The following is a 16255-nucleotide window of genomic DNA, read 5'->3' as shown; positions in this document are numbered from 1 at the left end:
TAGAATTGAGCGGCTTTAGTGATCACAACCCCTTAGTTTTGTCTCTATTAGCGTCAAATGCAAGTAGGACGGCCAAGAGGGGGGTGGGGCCAAATTCAGAAAAGATCACTGATCAGGGCAGGCGCTTGAAATAAGCAAGAGTTAATGGGGAAGATTTTTATAGATCCCTAGTAAAAGAGGGCGGATTGTTTTTAGAGAAATGTCTAGACCTATCAGTGGAACGGTCTTGCCTAGTAGTTTTATTTGAAGAAATGGGTCGCCTAGTAGACGGCCTTCTAAAAACAACTGGACAGGTTAAGCTTAAAAAGGATCCTAGGTGGTTCGACAGAGCATGCTCTCACGCACAGAAAAAGCTGAGAGCCGCATTAAGATTTACCCCAAGGGACAAACAAAGGGTGGTGCAATGCAGGCTAAATTATAAACAGGAATTAAATCGACGGAAGAAGGCCCTCCAAATTCAAACCTGGGAGGACCTGAGAGGAGCTGCGGAAAGGAAGGACATAACCACATTTTGGAAAATAATTAATAATCCCTGTTTCCAAGATGTAAATAGTCCACATATAGGATCTAATGTTCTTCCGGAACAGTGGGTGGAGCACTTTAGAGGGCTCTATAATAGGAGGAATAGGGAGCTACTGGACAATGGCGATGAAATGGGGAGGTGGAATGTAACATTTGAATTCTCCCTAGAAGAGATTATTGCAGGTATCCAGGGCCTTACTAAAAATGAGGCACCGGGACCGGATGGGATTCCGCTGGACCTCTACCCTAGTAAGGTGGATCTGTGGGCCCCAATTTTCACAAGAATATTAAACGCTGCTATAGCCACGGGGCTTCCCCGCTCCTGGTCCTCTGCCACAATAGTGCCTATTTTTAAAAAGGGGAATAGAGACAATCCCCAATGTTACCACCCAATCTCCCTTATAGACGTCATGGCCAAAGTCCTGGGACGTGTTGTTTTAAATCGTTTGATGAATTGGGCTGAAGATCAACATATTATTACTGATGTCCAGCACAGATTTAGGGCTAAAAGATCAACCACAGATCAATGTTTAAATGTATACCTACTGGTGGCTAAATATGCCATCGCCAGTACTGAATCGGTCTATTTAGCCTTTATGGAACTCACCGCAGCATTTGACTGTGTTAATAGGGAGAAGCTGTGGGACCAATTGAGTAATTTAGGGGTGGATCAGGACCTCATTAAGATCTTATAAGCCCTACATTGGAATACAACAGCCAACGTAAGGTATAACTTGGAGAGCGGATGCACTGACCCCTTTATTTGTACCAGTGTGGTGCGACAAGGGTGTATTTTGGCACCATTCCTGTTTTCCTTATATATAAATGATTTAGAACATGCTTTATTAAGCCTAAATGTGGATTCACCAAGAGTAGGCAGAAGAGCTATCCCTGTCTTACTCTACGCTGACGACGCGGTACTGTTGGCACATACTCCACGGGGACTACAGACATTTATAGATGGCTTCGTGGACTTCATGAAAAATTTAGACTTATCTGCCAACTTAACCAAGTCGTATGTAATGGAAGCAGGGATAAAACCGAGGAAATGTTTTAATTACAGAATAGACAAACACAAATTAGAGAAGGAGCACTCCTTCTCGTACGTGGGCATTTTATTTGATGGACAATTAAAGAATTACTCGAGGAGCGTTGTAACAGGCTAGTGTCTAGCACGGGGCAATTATTAATTTTGGTCGCAGACTGGGACGGTGGTTCCCGGAGCAAATGATGAACTTATATAACTTTATCTGCTATTCTAAGGCGTACGGCGCGGAACTCTGGAGTTTCGCCAACTCTGACAAACTGCAGGTAGAGGAGAATAAATACATGAGAAGGCTCCTTAAGGTCCCAAAGGGTGTCCCTGCTTACATTGTCCATGAAGAGCTGGGTGGGGCCTTTATAGAGGACAGGATCCAGGTCAGACCTCTGTTAAAATGGCTAAAGATCTGGGATAACCCAGAGGCAAAGTTGACCAGGCAAATCATTACGGATTGCCTTGGCAGGGACAGGGGAATGGACATTCCATGGCTGTAGTCTCTCAAGATTATTTTTGAAAAGATTGGCTGTAAAGATCTCTTCTCAAACCCGACGGGAGGTGTAGGCCGGAACAAGGCTAGTGTGAAGAAGAAGTTTACTACTGAACTAAGAGAGACAAGAGGATCTGTGGAAAGGAGTGGAGCTTAGACAGGGAATAGTGAACTGTAATGAATTGAAATGACTGCCTCTGTACCCTCTTTCTCTTTTTTACTCTTTTGTATAGATAATAAGTATATGTGTATTGTTAGCATTTTTAACTGTACTTTTATGGTGTTTTGTATAATGCTGAATAAAGAAATACTGACTGACTGACTGACTGACTGACTATAGGAGGCTGTTGCGCGAGTGGTACCTGCATGGAGAAATGTCATTATGGTCCGACTTTGCCTTGAAATACTAAGTTACAGGGGCTCTCGTCCTTTCTGCCGTGACGTTTGGCGTTTTGGAAACCTTTTCTCAGTCTAATATCGGCTGTCGACTCCTACTCTTGCACATATATTTTGCATTGAGACTGACAAGGCTTGGGATTGCAACATATGACTTAGGGGATGATGATATAGTACTCATAAGCCTGGACTGGGCATCTATCAGTAGGCTTGTAAGATCTCAGCCTATATGCACGCTGTGGTTTTTGGAATTTCATCTGTATTATGGATTGATTGACTCGTAAATACATTATCGACCGTACCAGGTGTTATTCCTGCTTGTATTCACATCATTTGGCGTAACCAACAGTGTCCTGTCATCTATTCCAATGACAACCTTGTTGTCTATACTCTTCTAGCCCCTTGTGTGCTGAGGACGAGCTGAGCTCGTCATCAGCCACGGTGCTCCCTTGCTGATGACGAGCTGAGCTCATCATGGCCATTAGAACGTTTGCACGCTGGGATAATTCTCGTGCTGTGCTGAACGTTCTATTGAAACGGGTGTGGCCATGACGAGCTCAGCTCGTCATGAGCACAGGAGAACTGTAGCTCATTACGAGCTGAGCTTGTCATCAGCACCGGGACGTTGTGAGCGCCCCCCGCCCCCCAGAACAGCAGGAAAATTACCCCAGCAGCCAAGGGGTTAACATCCTTGACCGTGAGGAATGCTGGCTTAATATTTTGATACTGAGCATATCGGATGATGATGACCTAGATAGGGAAAAGTTTATAGGCAGTTGCTCAGGTTATCGTTTTGATTATTCCTTCCTGTGGTGATTGATCTTTTTAAGTCACCAGCACCCTGAAGAAGTCCTCCAGTAGGACAAAACGCGTCAGCTGGATCACTGTGAAATAACTGACACTTATGACCACAGAAAATTGGAATAAATAGAATTCTTAAATACAGATTATACTTCTGTTCTCTTAAAGTTTGTAAACTATCTGTGATGCACCTGTGCTTTTGCTTTAAACCGTTATGATCCCATGAGGATTTGCACTGTGATGGTGGGTTCGTTTCTGTGTGCACACAAACCCTAAGAAAAATAGAGGGGTAAAAACACTAGAGGGATAGCAGGTCAGGTGCTGTAGTTTTGAGGGTTCCACTGTCATATCTTTTGTTCAAGTAAGTTACAGGGGCACTCTTTCACTTCGACTGGATGCCCAAGATAACTTTCACTTTCCTCAAATGATATCACCTCAAAAGTCCTTCTTTGGCGTCTTAGCAGGGGGGAGCGCAAGCTTAACAATATGAAAGATAGCAGTTGCTGTTGGACATCCCAGGTTGCCCTTCAACGCGGCTAAAAGTTCCTCCCAATAAAGTTTAATATGGGAAAAATCATACCATATGTGATAGAAGTCACCCACAACCCCACATCCTCCCAGCACAGTGGACAAACATTCAGTTAAAATTGGTGGAGTTTGTTCGTCAGCTGGAGATAGGAATCAAACATCACTTTTTAATGAGCATCTCTCCTATGGAGTCTAGAAGAGCCCTTTCTTAAATCACACCATAGGTTCTCCTATACCTATCACAACATTTCCCCTCCTACTATGTTATCCCATTCCACGGACAATCCCAAAACTGGCCCAGATTAGAACTACGGCTCGCTCAGAATTATTTCCAAGATTGCCTGTTTCTAGGAAGGACAAGTCCACTCTGGGCCTAACGTACAAAGATTTCCAATTAAGAAATCATAAATTGCATCAAATAACGATTTGCAATTTCTTATTTGACATCTATTAAAATGGGTTTTTATAGAAGTGGTGCATTTTGCACACCGACTTTTGCAGAATGCATTGGTATTTTGTGAACCACTTTATGTAATAATAGGCTTATTTACAAAATACTGGTTCAGTGGGTCGCAATTTGACCCACATCATTATTATGCATGATGTAGGGAGCAAATTGGGACCCATTATGATTGGTGAGAGTCACAGAAATGGTGGCCATCTGGCATCAGCCGACCACCATGTCTGTGATGGCTTTTAAATCAAGCGATCTGTTTATTTTATTTTATTTAAGGCAGCCCATTTTCCAAAAAGGAAAATATAAGTTTGGTAAAAAAAAGACAAAGAATTTTACAAACATTTTTTAGGAGCAGGCAGTGGTTCTATGCACCACTGCCTGCACCTAACCATTTTTTTCTGACATTCACAAAGTGGAAGGGGTCCCTTGGGAAACTACAAAAAAGTAAAAAAAAAAAAAAAAGAAACTTAACTGATCCTGCAGCTGTCTCGTGCTCTGGTGCTCCACCGTTCTCCTCTGCTCCCAGCAGTCCCTTTGACAGATTCCCCATCCAATCCAGACACTGCTCTCATACTGTGAGAGCAGCGCCCGGTTTGGCCTGAGTGGGATAGTTTGACGCTCTGCTCAGACACAGGGAGTCTGTGCCATTTCTCCATCCGGCTTTAAAATACAGCCGGGTTAGAGAAACCTAAGTGTGCATGTCTGTTTGGCCGGTCTAAGATGGCTGGACAAACAGACATGCGCACTTAGAACTGCACATAGCACTCCATTCCTGCTCCCTCCGTTGGCCTGGCCCAGACCTCCCTACACACGCTGGCTCAGCCAGCAGCTGAAAAGTAAAACAATGGCTCTGAGACAGTGGGGCGACGCTTCTCTGCCTTTCCAGAGGAAACGCCACTGGCTTTCTGTAATGTTCATCATCAGGTAAACAATAGCTTTTTGCATTCTAATAGAATTCTGTTAGTACTGTCTATAATTATGCCCTCTTTTGGGACACAGTCAGATTAGGGTTCCAAGATTTAGATAGCCTATAAACCTTCTCAGAACCTCCCAATTGTGTCACCAGCCTAGGCAGGGACCTCTCAAAAGAGGCTTTGTCCACAAATAAAGAAATGTAATGAATGCCTGGACCAACCTGGATACACTCAATAGAGGTTGTTGTTGCTTATTAGAGTCTCAAATGGTTTAATGCTAAGGGCAAATAGAAGTGGGGGCAGCTCCACTGAGTCGCTATACACAACTCAAAGGGGTAAGAACACCTGCTGGTTAAGCCCATTTTAGAGGTTAGAGCATAGTAAGCAGCATTACCAATTTCCGTTGGATTTTTATTAGAAAGCATCCCTCCTCCCGGTCAAAAACATTACCGGTGTTTATGGAACAGATAGGGCAAAGATGGATTTCCTCTTGACCGTCACGACTAGGTAGACACTGTGTTTTATATTATCAGGAAACTGTTGGCCCATGACAAAACCTGAATGTCTGGGAGGACAATTTCCAGGAACAAAAAAATCCAGTGAGGATGCTAGACTATTCGTAAACAATGTTACATAGTGATTGACTAGGGTGTTGGGTAGGTATGATGTGCATCATGTAGGGACATTCCCAGGCTGGGGATAAGGGATATAAATGCTTCCTCTATCAAGTGGATGATCCTTTCCTCTTCAGCTAAGGAGTTATATATAGCAATTTATATAAGGGTTATGTTCCTTGAAAATGCTCTCTAAGTGCCACTAATGAAGCCATTTGATCAGAAGTCCTTGATAACCCTGGGAGCTTTTACAGCAGCTGCTGCTTCTGCATAAGTAATCAGAGCCTCTAGCTCATTGTTTTGTTTGGGTGTGAATTGTGTTGTTTCTAAGCATGGGCGAATTTTGCGGATCTCGCGTTCGCGAATTTTGCGGATTTGCGGATTCGCAATCCGCAAAATCCGCGAATTCCCGCGGATTTTTTTTTTTTTGTGTTCGCCCGTGTTTCTGCCAGTTCGCGAGGGTTTTTACAATTTCGCAATTTGCGAACTTACCTGTTGGGTCGCAAGTTTTGCGAACTTGTTGTTTCTACGTGTCCAGCCTGTTTAGGACACTCTTCTTCATCACTGCCACTCTCTGTCACCACTGCCACTCTCTGACTACTCATGCCACCCTCTGGCCCACCCATGCCACCCTCTGTTTCATCACCACACCCTCTGGTTGTCCAGTGTACATTATTTTCGGCAAAGCAAAGCACACCTTCCCTGCCTCAAGTGACCTGAATTAATTTGGGGCTGATTAATGTGTCACAGAATATTTTTTTAGCTGGCACCTGCTTCCTTAGTGCGCCCTGATTAGTGATCTTTTGCACTTGCTAAGTGCTTTCATTGTTGCAAAATTAGTTACAACACCTGCCCTGCCCCAACTGACAATAATGAATTAGGGGCTGATTAATGGATTTTAACTTCCAGCCTGGCTCCTGCTTGTCTCCCTTAGCTGTAATTCAGGACCTTTGTGGCATATGTGTAACTATTCTGAGGTTCAGAGCAGGGTCACATAATAGTTTCAACTGGCAACTGAACTCTGGAGGGGCCCCTCAGGAAGCACTACAGGAAATGGCTACTAATGATGAGCCTGAACTTTTGAACCTGGTAAGTAGTTACTTTCAGTTTTGCTAAAATCGTATTTCTGCAATTTTGCACTTATTCGCGGGGCGCGAACTCACGCGAACTCACGCGAACAGTGCGAGCAAAATCCGCTGCTCGCGGATTTGCGGATTTTGCGGGAGATTCGCGAATCTCGCGGATTGCGAATTTCCCGAAAATCCGCAAAATCCGCGAGCGGAACGGATTTTCCGCCCACACCTAGTTGTTTCGTCTAAAGATATCAGCTGCCCAGTGTCTTAGGAAGGTCTGCTGAGTAAAAGGAGATCTCAGTCATGGAATGCGTATAATCTATCCTTGTCTGAGGTCCAGCTTGATGTCGAGTGACAGGAATCCAGGGAAATGGCTTCCCTCCAGTGTCTGCCTCTTTGCGAGCTACATTAAGACCATCTTAGTCCCCAGATCATCTACTTAAGATGGAGGATTGCCACCTCAGGCTTTTTAGGAGCTATTTAGTTAAACTTACTCCTGAAAGTTGTCACAGATCATGGGAGTAGTAGAATGAAGTTAATCCTATACACTTGTTCATCAGCACTCTACAAGTGTTTTGCACGGTTTGTCAATCCCACCATTATCCCTATGCACCTACTCACAGTGACACCTTTAATGGCCTCCCATGTCCAGATTACTACCACTTCTGCTGTATTGCTAAGGTTAGAGTTCTCCCTTGTACAATCTCAGACTGAAGTTCAGCTCACTAAGTCGTGATCTGATACCACTCCGGACTGAATAGTAGCCTCCTCTACCAATGACCCTAAAGAGTTGCTTATTAAAATGTAGTTGATCGTTAAGTATGATGAACATAAGAGAAATAAGGTATAATTGCCTCTGTGTGATCCTCCCCTATAAGAGATGAAAACAAGCCAACCATAAAGGCCTCCAGATCTGTGCCCTCCGTCCCCTCTTCAAATTCTAACATTGAGGTTGGACTGCTAAGAGCAGTTCTCCAGGTCCTCGCATCTTGGGGTGGCGGCTTTACCCTGTGAGCGCAGATGTCCAAAAACTCCTTGATGGCAGTTTTAAAGATATTTTCTTTATTGAACAGTTGTTCAGCATACAATAATGGAACAAAACAGGGATGAGAAGTAAAGGAATCTGAGAACAAAACGCACACATGCGGTACATACATTGATGGGATATGTACAGTGCAGGTCTGAGGTTATAGAGTGTAAGTTATTGGTGGAAAACCCATGGGCAGAGTGCCGGTCCACGGCAATGTTTAATGGGGCCGCAGTCCATGGGCGTCCATGGACTGGAGAGAATCTCTCATGGCAAAGTTTGTTCAAAAATGTCTAAGATCAGATGATGAAGACTCAAGATTTCGGAAGGCATCCATCGGTCCCGACAAGTATAGTGCTGGACGTCGAGCTTCCGCTGTATGGTATTGTGCCAGATAGGTGGTCAGAGTTTCCCCTAAAAGGCAGATTAAGCTTCTTCAAGGCAACCCCTGCCCTCCATCTCAAACAGAAGTAGGAGTCACAGGAGCCCAAAAGAAGTTGTACCACCACCATAACCAGGCCCTCAAGGCTTTTCGGTTTTATTTCTTTTTTGAAATGGGCATAACCATGTTTCAGGTACTCTGAATGCAAATATAAACTGGTACTAAAACCTACAGCCTACCATCTTTCGCAATGAGAACAGCCATCTAACTTTCAGGCGGTAAAGAAATGTCCTTTTGGCTCTAACCCACAAGCTGACAATCCTTAAGTATTGACTCAATTCAGGTGGGCGGTGCGGTGCACAATACTCATTCACCCATGAAGCTACAGATTATCTTGTGAGTATGATGCTCATTTGTCCACAACTGCTTCTATTCTCTACATAGCGGAGTATCACCAGCCGCAGAGGGGACCAAAAAGCCTCCGGCGCATCCACAGCCGCCCCCTTAAACTAGAGCGTTCTCTCCCTTAACTATTCTGCAAGTACATTTCTCTGTTATTCACCATAGGAGCCATTTTTTACTGCATTGCCACCAACAGACAAAAGAGTAAAGACATTTTCACCTCTGGGATTACATGATTGCCAACATACACTGTCTCAACATGCTATTCCTGCATGTACTTACTGTAAGTTTAAATCTTAACCCACAACAGAGACGAGGCTTTACTTTCAGGGTGTTATTGGACATGTGCCTTCTTATTCCTGTTGATCCACGTTTTCCAGCTGTCATTTGCTAGTATATTTTCAGGCCCTAAAAATTTTACCTTGAGGGGGCACAATTTCAGACTAGCCTCAGAAATACTCAGAGTAGAATTTCCTTGTACAATAACCCTTCTGGAAACACTAAGGAGGGAGACATCAACTTCTGAGAAGTCTTCTAAAGTAACTATTGCAACATTCATTTTACATGGTAGGTGAAATTGCTGGGCTCTCTGATTAATACCAATACATGAAGAAAATAACAAGCTATATATACAGTGATGACAAATCTGGCTTGGTATACCTCTATACACCCATTAACAAGTCACAATGGCTCCTCTGCCTGTGTGAACACACCCTAGGATTTTGCACCATTGCCCTGCACTTGGGTTTGGTACCAGAGCCCTTATGTTAAGTGCTGAGAGGCCTTCATCAGGATGATATCAGTGTCCCCCTATAGATGCACTAAGGTGCTTCTAGCTCGGAAATATTGAAACCTTTCCAAAGATCTGCTTTCGGGGTTGCCACCTGCTATCACTGCCTTTCCATAATGTTTTGTGGCCTATGACTCCTAATACTCACTTGTGAGGTAAGACTGCAGGTCTCCATTTCTCATCAGCTCTGTGACAATGTACACCGGTTCCCCCACAGTGCAGACCGCATAGAGCTGAATCAGATTCGGGTGGCTCAGAGTCTTCAGTGCTGTAATCTCTTTCAAAAACTCATCACTCTTCATATCAGCTGTGGAACAAAGAAGGACTCATTAACATTGAAAACTTTCAAGAAACCCCCTGTTTCAAAGTTCTTCAGACACAATTCTGAGATGCTGACCCATACTCAACTAGTGGTCATGCATCTTCCCAGAAAACTTGGAGAATTAAAGCGACCATATGGAATGTCCAAAAGGTATGTTATTTCTAATAAGCGCCCAAGGTACTGCTAGTCCATATATGTTTGTGGTAACAGCAATTCACAGTAATGTATTTGTATGTATTACTAACTGCATTTCTACTAGAACACCACTCAAGTCACAATTTTCTCTATGTTTAACAGCCACTCAAATGGTTACTTTATTTTAGTTGTTTTCAAACCTTATAAAGATAGAAACACCTATACATTTGAATACGTTTTTGTCCAAAATTAATACATTTTGAACAATTCTCATTTGATATTTGAAAATCTAATTTATCCAAAAACTATCAGATTCTATGTCAGATCATTAACATTTCCATCAACGTAATCACATATCTTCATCTACTTGATATGGGAAAAAATAACAAAGTAAAAAACTAAGTGAAGTGGGATCTTCCATTCCTCATTTACACAATTTCACTGAAAGAACTCCGTGAATAGCCAACACGCACTTGTCAACCTGAAGACCTCTCCAAAACCTTCCACCGGTTTGACTTTGATAGGCCCAGTGTTATTTAATCGTTTATGCCTAACACATGAACGCTATCCACGTATCAAAAACTCCCACCCTATAAATATTTACAGACCCACCCTCTAAAGGTCTTTTTAGCTAATTCAAACGTTAAATAATTTCCATAGCTCTCTTGTGCAGTGCTCTTCTTAAGGAGGTTGTACAAACCAATGAACTTGCTTTTCCGACTAAAAAGATGAGCTGTCCCTAACCTTCAGAAAGTAATCATTGATGTTTCTAGGGCCAGGGATTCACAATTCATGGTCCGTAGTAGTGGGAGATGCATTTCCTACTGCTGTAACTATGTGAAAAACAAAAAAACAATAATGTGCTGGTCTTCTATTGAGGGGCTCAGAGACTATGCTCCGGTGCAACATATCCTCGGGTATTACGTAGGAACAGACCACATTGGGCGTAGGCATGTTTGCACATTTGTCTTACACATGTAGTCTGGTTGCGACAATCAGGGACAATAAACTGCTACATGGTGCAGATACATTATCATCCGGCTTTTTGTCGTTAACGTTGCTGATGACTCAGTGCATAGAAAGCTCAGTACAGCTTCAAGTTCAACTGCATTCCTGACCGTGCCTTTGTCTGTGTTTTGTTGTCAAAGGGTGGAATTTGACGCACAACGAGAGAGCGAGAGGAAGGGGAAGTCTAGTTGAGAAAAAAAAGTCCCGCTTGAAGTCAAGAGTGTGGACACCTTCCTGTTCCTGAGGTTGTTCCCACTTCAGGTCCTCATTGCAGCTGAAGTCTTCAGGGATCTCCAAGTCACAGTTAAAGAGAAGACATAAAAAAGCCAATCAGGACTTGTCCTCATCTGGCCACTCCCTATCCCCAGAGAAGTTGCAATGGCGTCATGGGCAACCGATCCTCTGAAGAATCGTTTCCAAAATTGGTCCTGATGCACCCCGTAATTCCTGAGTCAGCGGTGAGAACACAAAGCTTTCAGAGAGGCCATGCTATACATCTTCAGCACTCTTCCAGTTTCCTTTGGAGCATCTTCTGCCCAAGGATCCGCAGGAGGCCTTCAGGTGGGGTATACTGGTGGATCCATCCTACGGCTGTCTTTGCTTCTCAACCCCGCTTTGGGTTCTGCACTGGCTTCTCTGCTGACTTTCAATCATACCCCAAAAACCAGGGCTACTCCCTTAGACTTTAAATGCTGCTTTTGGCACCAAGAGAAAAACCTCTACCAATACTGGTTTCTGACTCCGAGAAGAGGTCGACTCAGCATCAACTAAGGTCACATACTTCATCCACTTTGAAGCGTGCAGTCCCTATACAACCAGACTAAGCCAGAACACCTGCTCGGCCACAGAGCCTCCACCAACATTTTGATTCTGAGCCTAACCCCAGAATCGTTGCGCCCTCCAGCCTTCCCTTTGCATGCAATGGTCTCTTTTTCCATCTAAAAGGTCCCAAGCAAGAGATCTGCACAGTGGCACTCTGATTTGATTTTGGGCTCTGTTTGTTACTTCTGGATGGTACAACGCAAACATTTACAACGTATGCCTTTACAACACAGTTTTTACATTGCAACGTCCTTTACAACGCATGTTTTTACATTGCATGCCATCACAACGAATTTTTAGAAACTACATTTAGAATGCATTCCATTTCAATGCATACCATTACAACGCATATTACTTTTAGGGCAACAGTAGGGTAAGTGTTGGATAGTGTAGGGGTGAAAAATACTATTCCCACTCCAGGGAGTGCAACAGTAGGGTAAGTGTTGGATAGGGGCAGGGTAAAAATTACTATTCATCATTACTTACCTAATATTGCGGTGTAATGACATACGATGTAGTGACATGCGTTGTAATGACATGCGTTGTAATGACATGCGTTGTAATGACATGCGTTGTAATGACATGCGTTGTAATGACATGCGTTGTAATGACATGCGTTGTAATGACATGCGTTGTAATGGCTGCGTTGTAATGGCATGCGCTGTAAAGGATGTTGCGTTGTAATGATAGCGTTGTAACAGTAGTGCGATGTAATGACTGCGTTGTAAAGGTTGTTTCTCTTCTGGATGAATCAAAATCAACACAGAACCACACTGCTCCACATATAGAAGCGCAGGAGCAATTCAGGATCCAGTCTGGTGCTTGTGAATATTCTAAAGGTGAGAAACCAGCAGTTAGATAGAGTGGGCATTACAAATGGGATATTTGTAATTTCAACTATGTCAACATAATATAATCTATGTTACAGTAATTGAGTTGCGCCCGGTTAGGAAGAGAGCTCCAGCTTTACAATATATTTAGAAAATATTTCAAAATAAACATGAAAGTAGTGTTTCATTCTATGCCGAGTAAGCACCTAGAAGGACACAACAAGAATTCAAAAGAATTTAACGATTTGTTATTAAACCTTTTAATTGACTCACCTTGTTTCATTGTTTTTATGGCCACCATGCTCTCCTCCAACCACAGCCCTTCCCAGACCTCTCCGAAGTAGCCTTCTCCAATCCTTTTCATGAGGATAAATTCTGCCCGGGGTCTCTCCCACTCATCAATGTCAATCTCAAACTCAAAATCAAAATCAAAATCCTGCATGGACACGAGGAGAAAAAGGCATTTCAAGATTAAAAGAGGTGCAGTGAGTAAGGAAATTGAGAGAAAAACTAACACACAACTTCCAGAAGGATGGCTCTTTAGAAACGAAAAAAACACAAGCACTTCTAACCACAACAATACCATCAGATGTCCTAGAAAGATGTAGGGCCAGATATATTAGTAAACGCTTTACGATCCCCTAATTGCAAATCCTTGCAATTCGCAATTAGGAAATGGCAAAACTGCATGTATTAAAGGGTGCTAAACACTTTCTGCGATTTCTGACCGGTCGCAAATGACCCACTTCATGAATATTAATGAGGGACCCTTTAGAAATCGCATAAATCACAGGTATGGTGGCTGGCTGAGATCAGCAGACCACCATGTATGTGATTGCGTTTAAATAAAACTATCTTTTTTTCTGCAAAGCGTCCGGGTTTCCTTGAAGAAAAATGGGATGCTTTGCAAAAATTAAAATAAAACGTTTTCCTTTCATTTATTTTCAAGAGCAGGCACTGGTATGTGGGACCACTGCTTGCTCGTAAAAATGTTTTTGCATACATTCAGAAAGGGAAAGGGTTTGCCTGGGACCCCTTCCTGTTTGAGAAGGGTTACCATCAACTTGAAGTTGGTGGCAAAAAGCGAATGATTTGCAAATGCATTGACGGTCACAAAACATTCATACATACCATTACAATTTGGTTTGGAGCCCTAAACACGCCCCTTCCAAACAACGCATTGCAAACCAATATTGCGATTCGTTAACAGGTTCCAAAATAGGGTTTGATACATTTAGAAAGCATTTTTTGCGTTCGCAAACAAGCAGATTCTGAGAATTGGCCCGTTTGTGAATGCAAAATTGCTTTGTCCTCCTTAATTGTGAATATATTGCTTGACTTACTCCCGGTAGCTGCTCTGGCTATAATCTTCTAAATAAATGCATCCAGAAATCTAGTCCTTGTCATGCAAAACTGAGCTTAGGGTAACACCATTTCACCGTTGCTTTTATCAACGAATCCATAATTGTCTGGCCGCTCATTAATTTAGAACCACCCGCCCAGGAAACCAGAGCTGAGGCTGAGAAAAATGTTCCACTGAACCCTTTCTAGGGCTTTCTAAGACCTTTTAATGTAGGGGTTGATCATGTTATGCAAAGTTAAAGAAATAACAAGCATTAGAAATGCAATAGGTCTCGCATTTTTTTTTGAGTTAGAGCTATTGGCATAGCTCAACAGCTACAGGACAAAAATTGCCTCTTTGTAGGTGCCGAACAGAGCATTGCCCCGTGATACGGCCTGAAAGGCTAAAATGATGTTGATAGCCTCCAAAATAAAAAGGCAGATCAGGATGAGCAGGACAAACTGCAGACGTATTGGGATGGCCAATGCATGCAAACAATGAGTGAAATCACCTGCGCGTGACCCAAGCACGCAAAGGCGGGAGAATCAGACCCAATGCACCAATAGAAACCCTGTATTTCTAAACGGCACAACAACAAACCAATGGCAATTCATGGGCATACCAAAAGCCGATAGAGGAGATAACAACAGGTTTTGCAATCAGCGCATGCACGCTGCCTAGGCTCGAGCTAAAAAGAATATGGATGCAAATCAGCAGGATTATTGAGCGTCAGCTGTGGTTTCTTGTGCAGGTGGTGCTGAATAAAGCTGTGGAAAACTTAATTTCAGGCACCATCCATTTATGGGAGCGAAGAGATCTGTCAATATTATCTGCTGGTATCTTTTGTACAGGTACTGATCCAGGTGGAACTGATTCTAGCGGACGGTCAGTCTCCTATGGCCCAATTCAGTGATTTGCTCCTGCTTTTCACCATTCCTCACTGTCTTTATCCTAATTTTCTACCTCCTCCCCACTAGCTACGGAGTACAAAAGGATCTGTAAATGTTATTCTCTTAAGAGGAATGATGTTTCTTGAGTCAAATGAGATCTGGTAGTTCCTCAATAGTAGAAAATACCTTGGCGTAAGTAATTTCTCTGTAGAAATATCCCCACCAGGAATTTGAAGATCTGCTGTTTTTACTATTGTTGTAGTATATAAATGTATTCTACAAGCAACCAGCCCGCACATAATGTATGTTTTTTCTGTGTCCTACATGCCTCCCAAAATGTAGTTCCTGAGAGGTCCCAAGTCAACCATGTATCCCTTCTCCGATAGTATATGAATTAGATTATATCACTAGGTTTAGAGCTAACTGCCTCCCCCAGGTATTTTCGTTTTGCAGGTGACCTCAGAGCTAATTTTGTGTTGCTAACTTTCAGGCCCAACTGTAAAATGTTGACTCTCATCTTAGATACAGAGAACTATTACCAGCCAGCATTGCCACAGACTTAGCAATGTGCCTCATACCCATGTTGTGAGTAGACAGTCAGAGTAGAAATGAATATTACCAACTTGGCCTACGGAACAAACCATTCCAATTTCTCTCTAGAATATATGATTCGTCCACTTTTACCCAGGGAAAACTACTTTAATTGAATATCTAGGAACATTTGGCATCTCACAGAATTCCTCCAATTCGCCACAAACAAAACAGTTTAATATGGGCAAGTGTATGCCAGTGTGTTTTCACTTCTTTGTGACATTACACATTTATAGATTCCTTCAACTTAGTACTTCTGCTTTGATCCTCAGTTTCTACAGCTTAAAAAATAAAGCAGACTTCAAGTGATGTCTCCTCACCTTAGCGAGACTGGCTGTCAGGCAGACACCAGCTCGGATCACACCGCAGCTCTTGGAGTACGCTGCGGAGCCCTACTTTCATCATAAAGAACTTGGAACTGAAACCAAATGGGGTGGTTTGGATGCCAAAGTTATACACATTGTCTAGGCATGGCTGTGGATTCACTGTGTAAGGCTTCAGAAGGGGTTTGGGTTGGTTGTCATTAAAAAGCCATTTTTGTCGGTTTCATAGACACGGCCTTGGTGCTAGACGATTGCTCTCACGCGAGATAGTAATGGAGCTGGGTACCAAGCAGGCGTTTTAAAACACAAGGGCTCGGTGAGGTGTACGATCTACGCCGCTGTCTGTCATCCATCTTCCACAAGCAGGAATCAGAGACAGCCAAACAGCAGGACCGTCCTACAAACCTCCTCACCAAGAACAGAAACAGCAACTTCACACCTAACTCCTACCAAATGGCAGTGCTCAGAAGGAACTAATTAGCAGCCCTTTGCTAACCAGGTCTAAATTGAATTTCCAAAGGAGGCACTGTCTAAATCCTCCTTCACTTCAGGGTCTG

At 43.0% G+C, this 16255-nt stretch overlaps 1 protein-coding gene across 2 annotated transcripts in view; it reads right to left on the bottom strand.

Annotated features, from left to right (window-relative positions):
* The window catches only part of SRMS (src-related kinase lacking C-terminal regulatory tyrosine and N-terminal myristylation sites), a 121156-nt gene that overhangs the window by 65915 nt on the left and 38986 nt on the right, over positions 1 to 16255 (bottom strand). For both annotated transcript variants that reach the window (XM_086932804.1, XM_086932805.1), the window contains exons 5-6: positions 12826 to 12988; positions 9584 to 9742 (exon numbers count right to left, since the gene is read on the bottom strand). In XM_086932804.1, the coding sequence (XP_086788930.1) occupies positions 9584 to 9742; positions 12826 to 12988 (322 nt within the window). The remainder of the gene's footprint in view (positions 1 to 9583; positions 9743 to 12825; positions 12989 to 16255) is intronic.

Source organism: Lissotriton vulgaris, chromosome 7 (assembly GCF_964263255.1).
Source record: "Lissotriton vulgaris chromosome 7, aLisVul1.2, whole genome shotgun sequence".
In the NCBI taxonomy this organism is placed as follows: Eukaryota; Metazoa; Chordata; class Amphibia; order Caudata; family Salamandridae; genus Lissotriton; species Lissotriton vulgaris.
The sequence above is the reverse complement of the archived record's forward strand: the minus strand, read 5'-3'. Positions and strand labels throughout refer to the sequence as shown.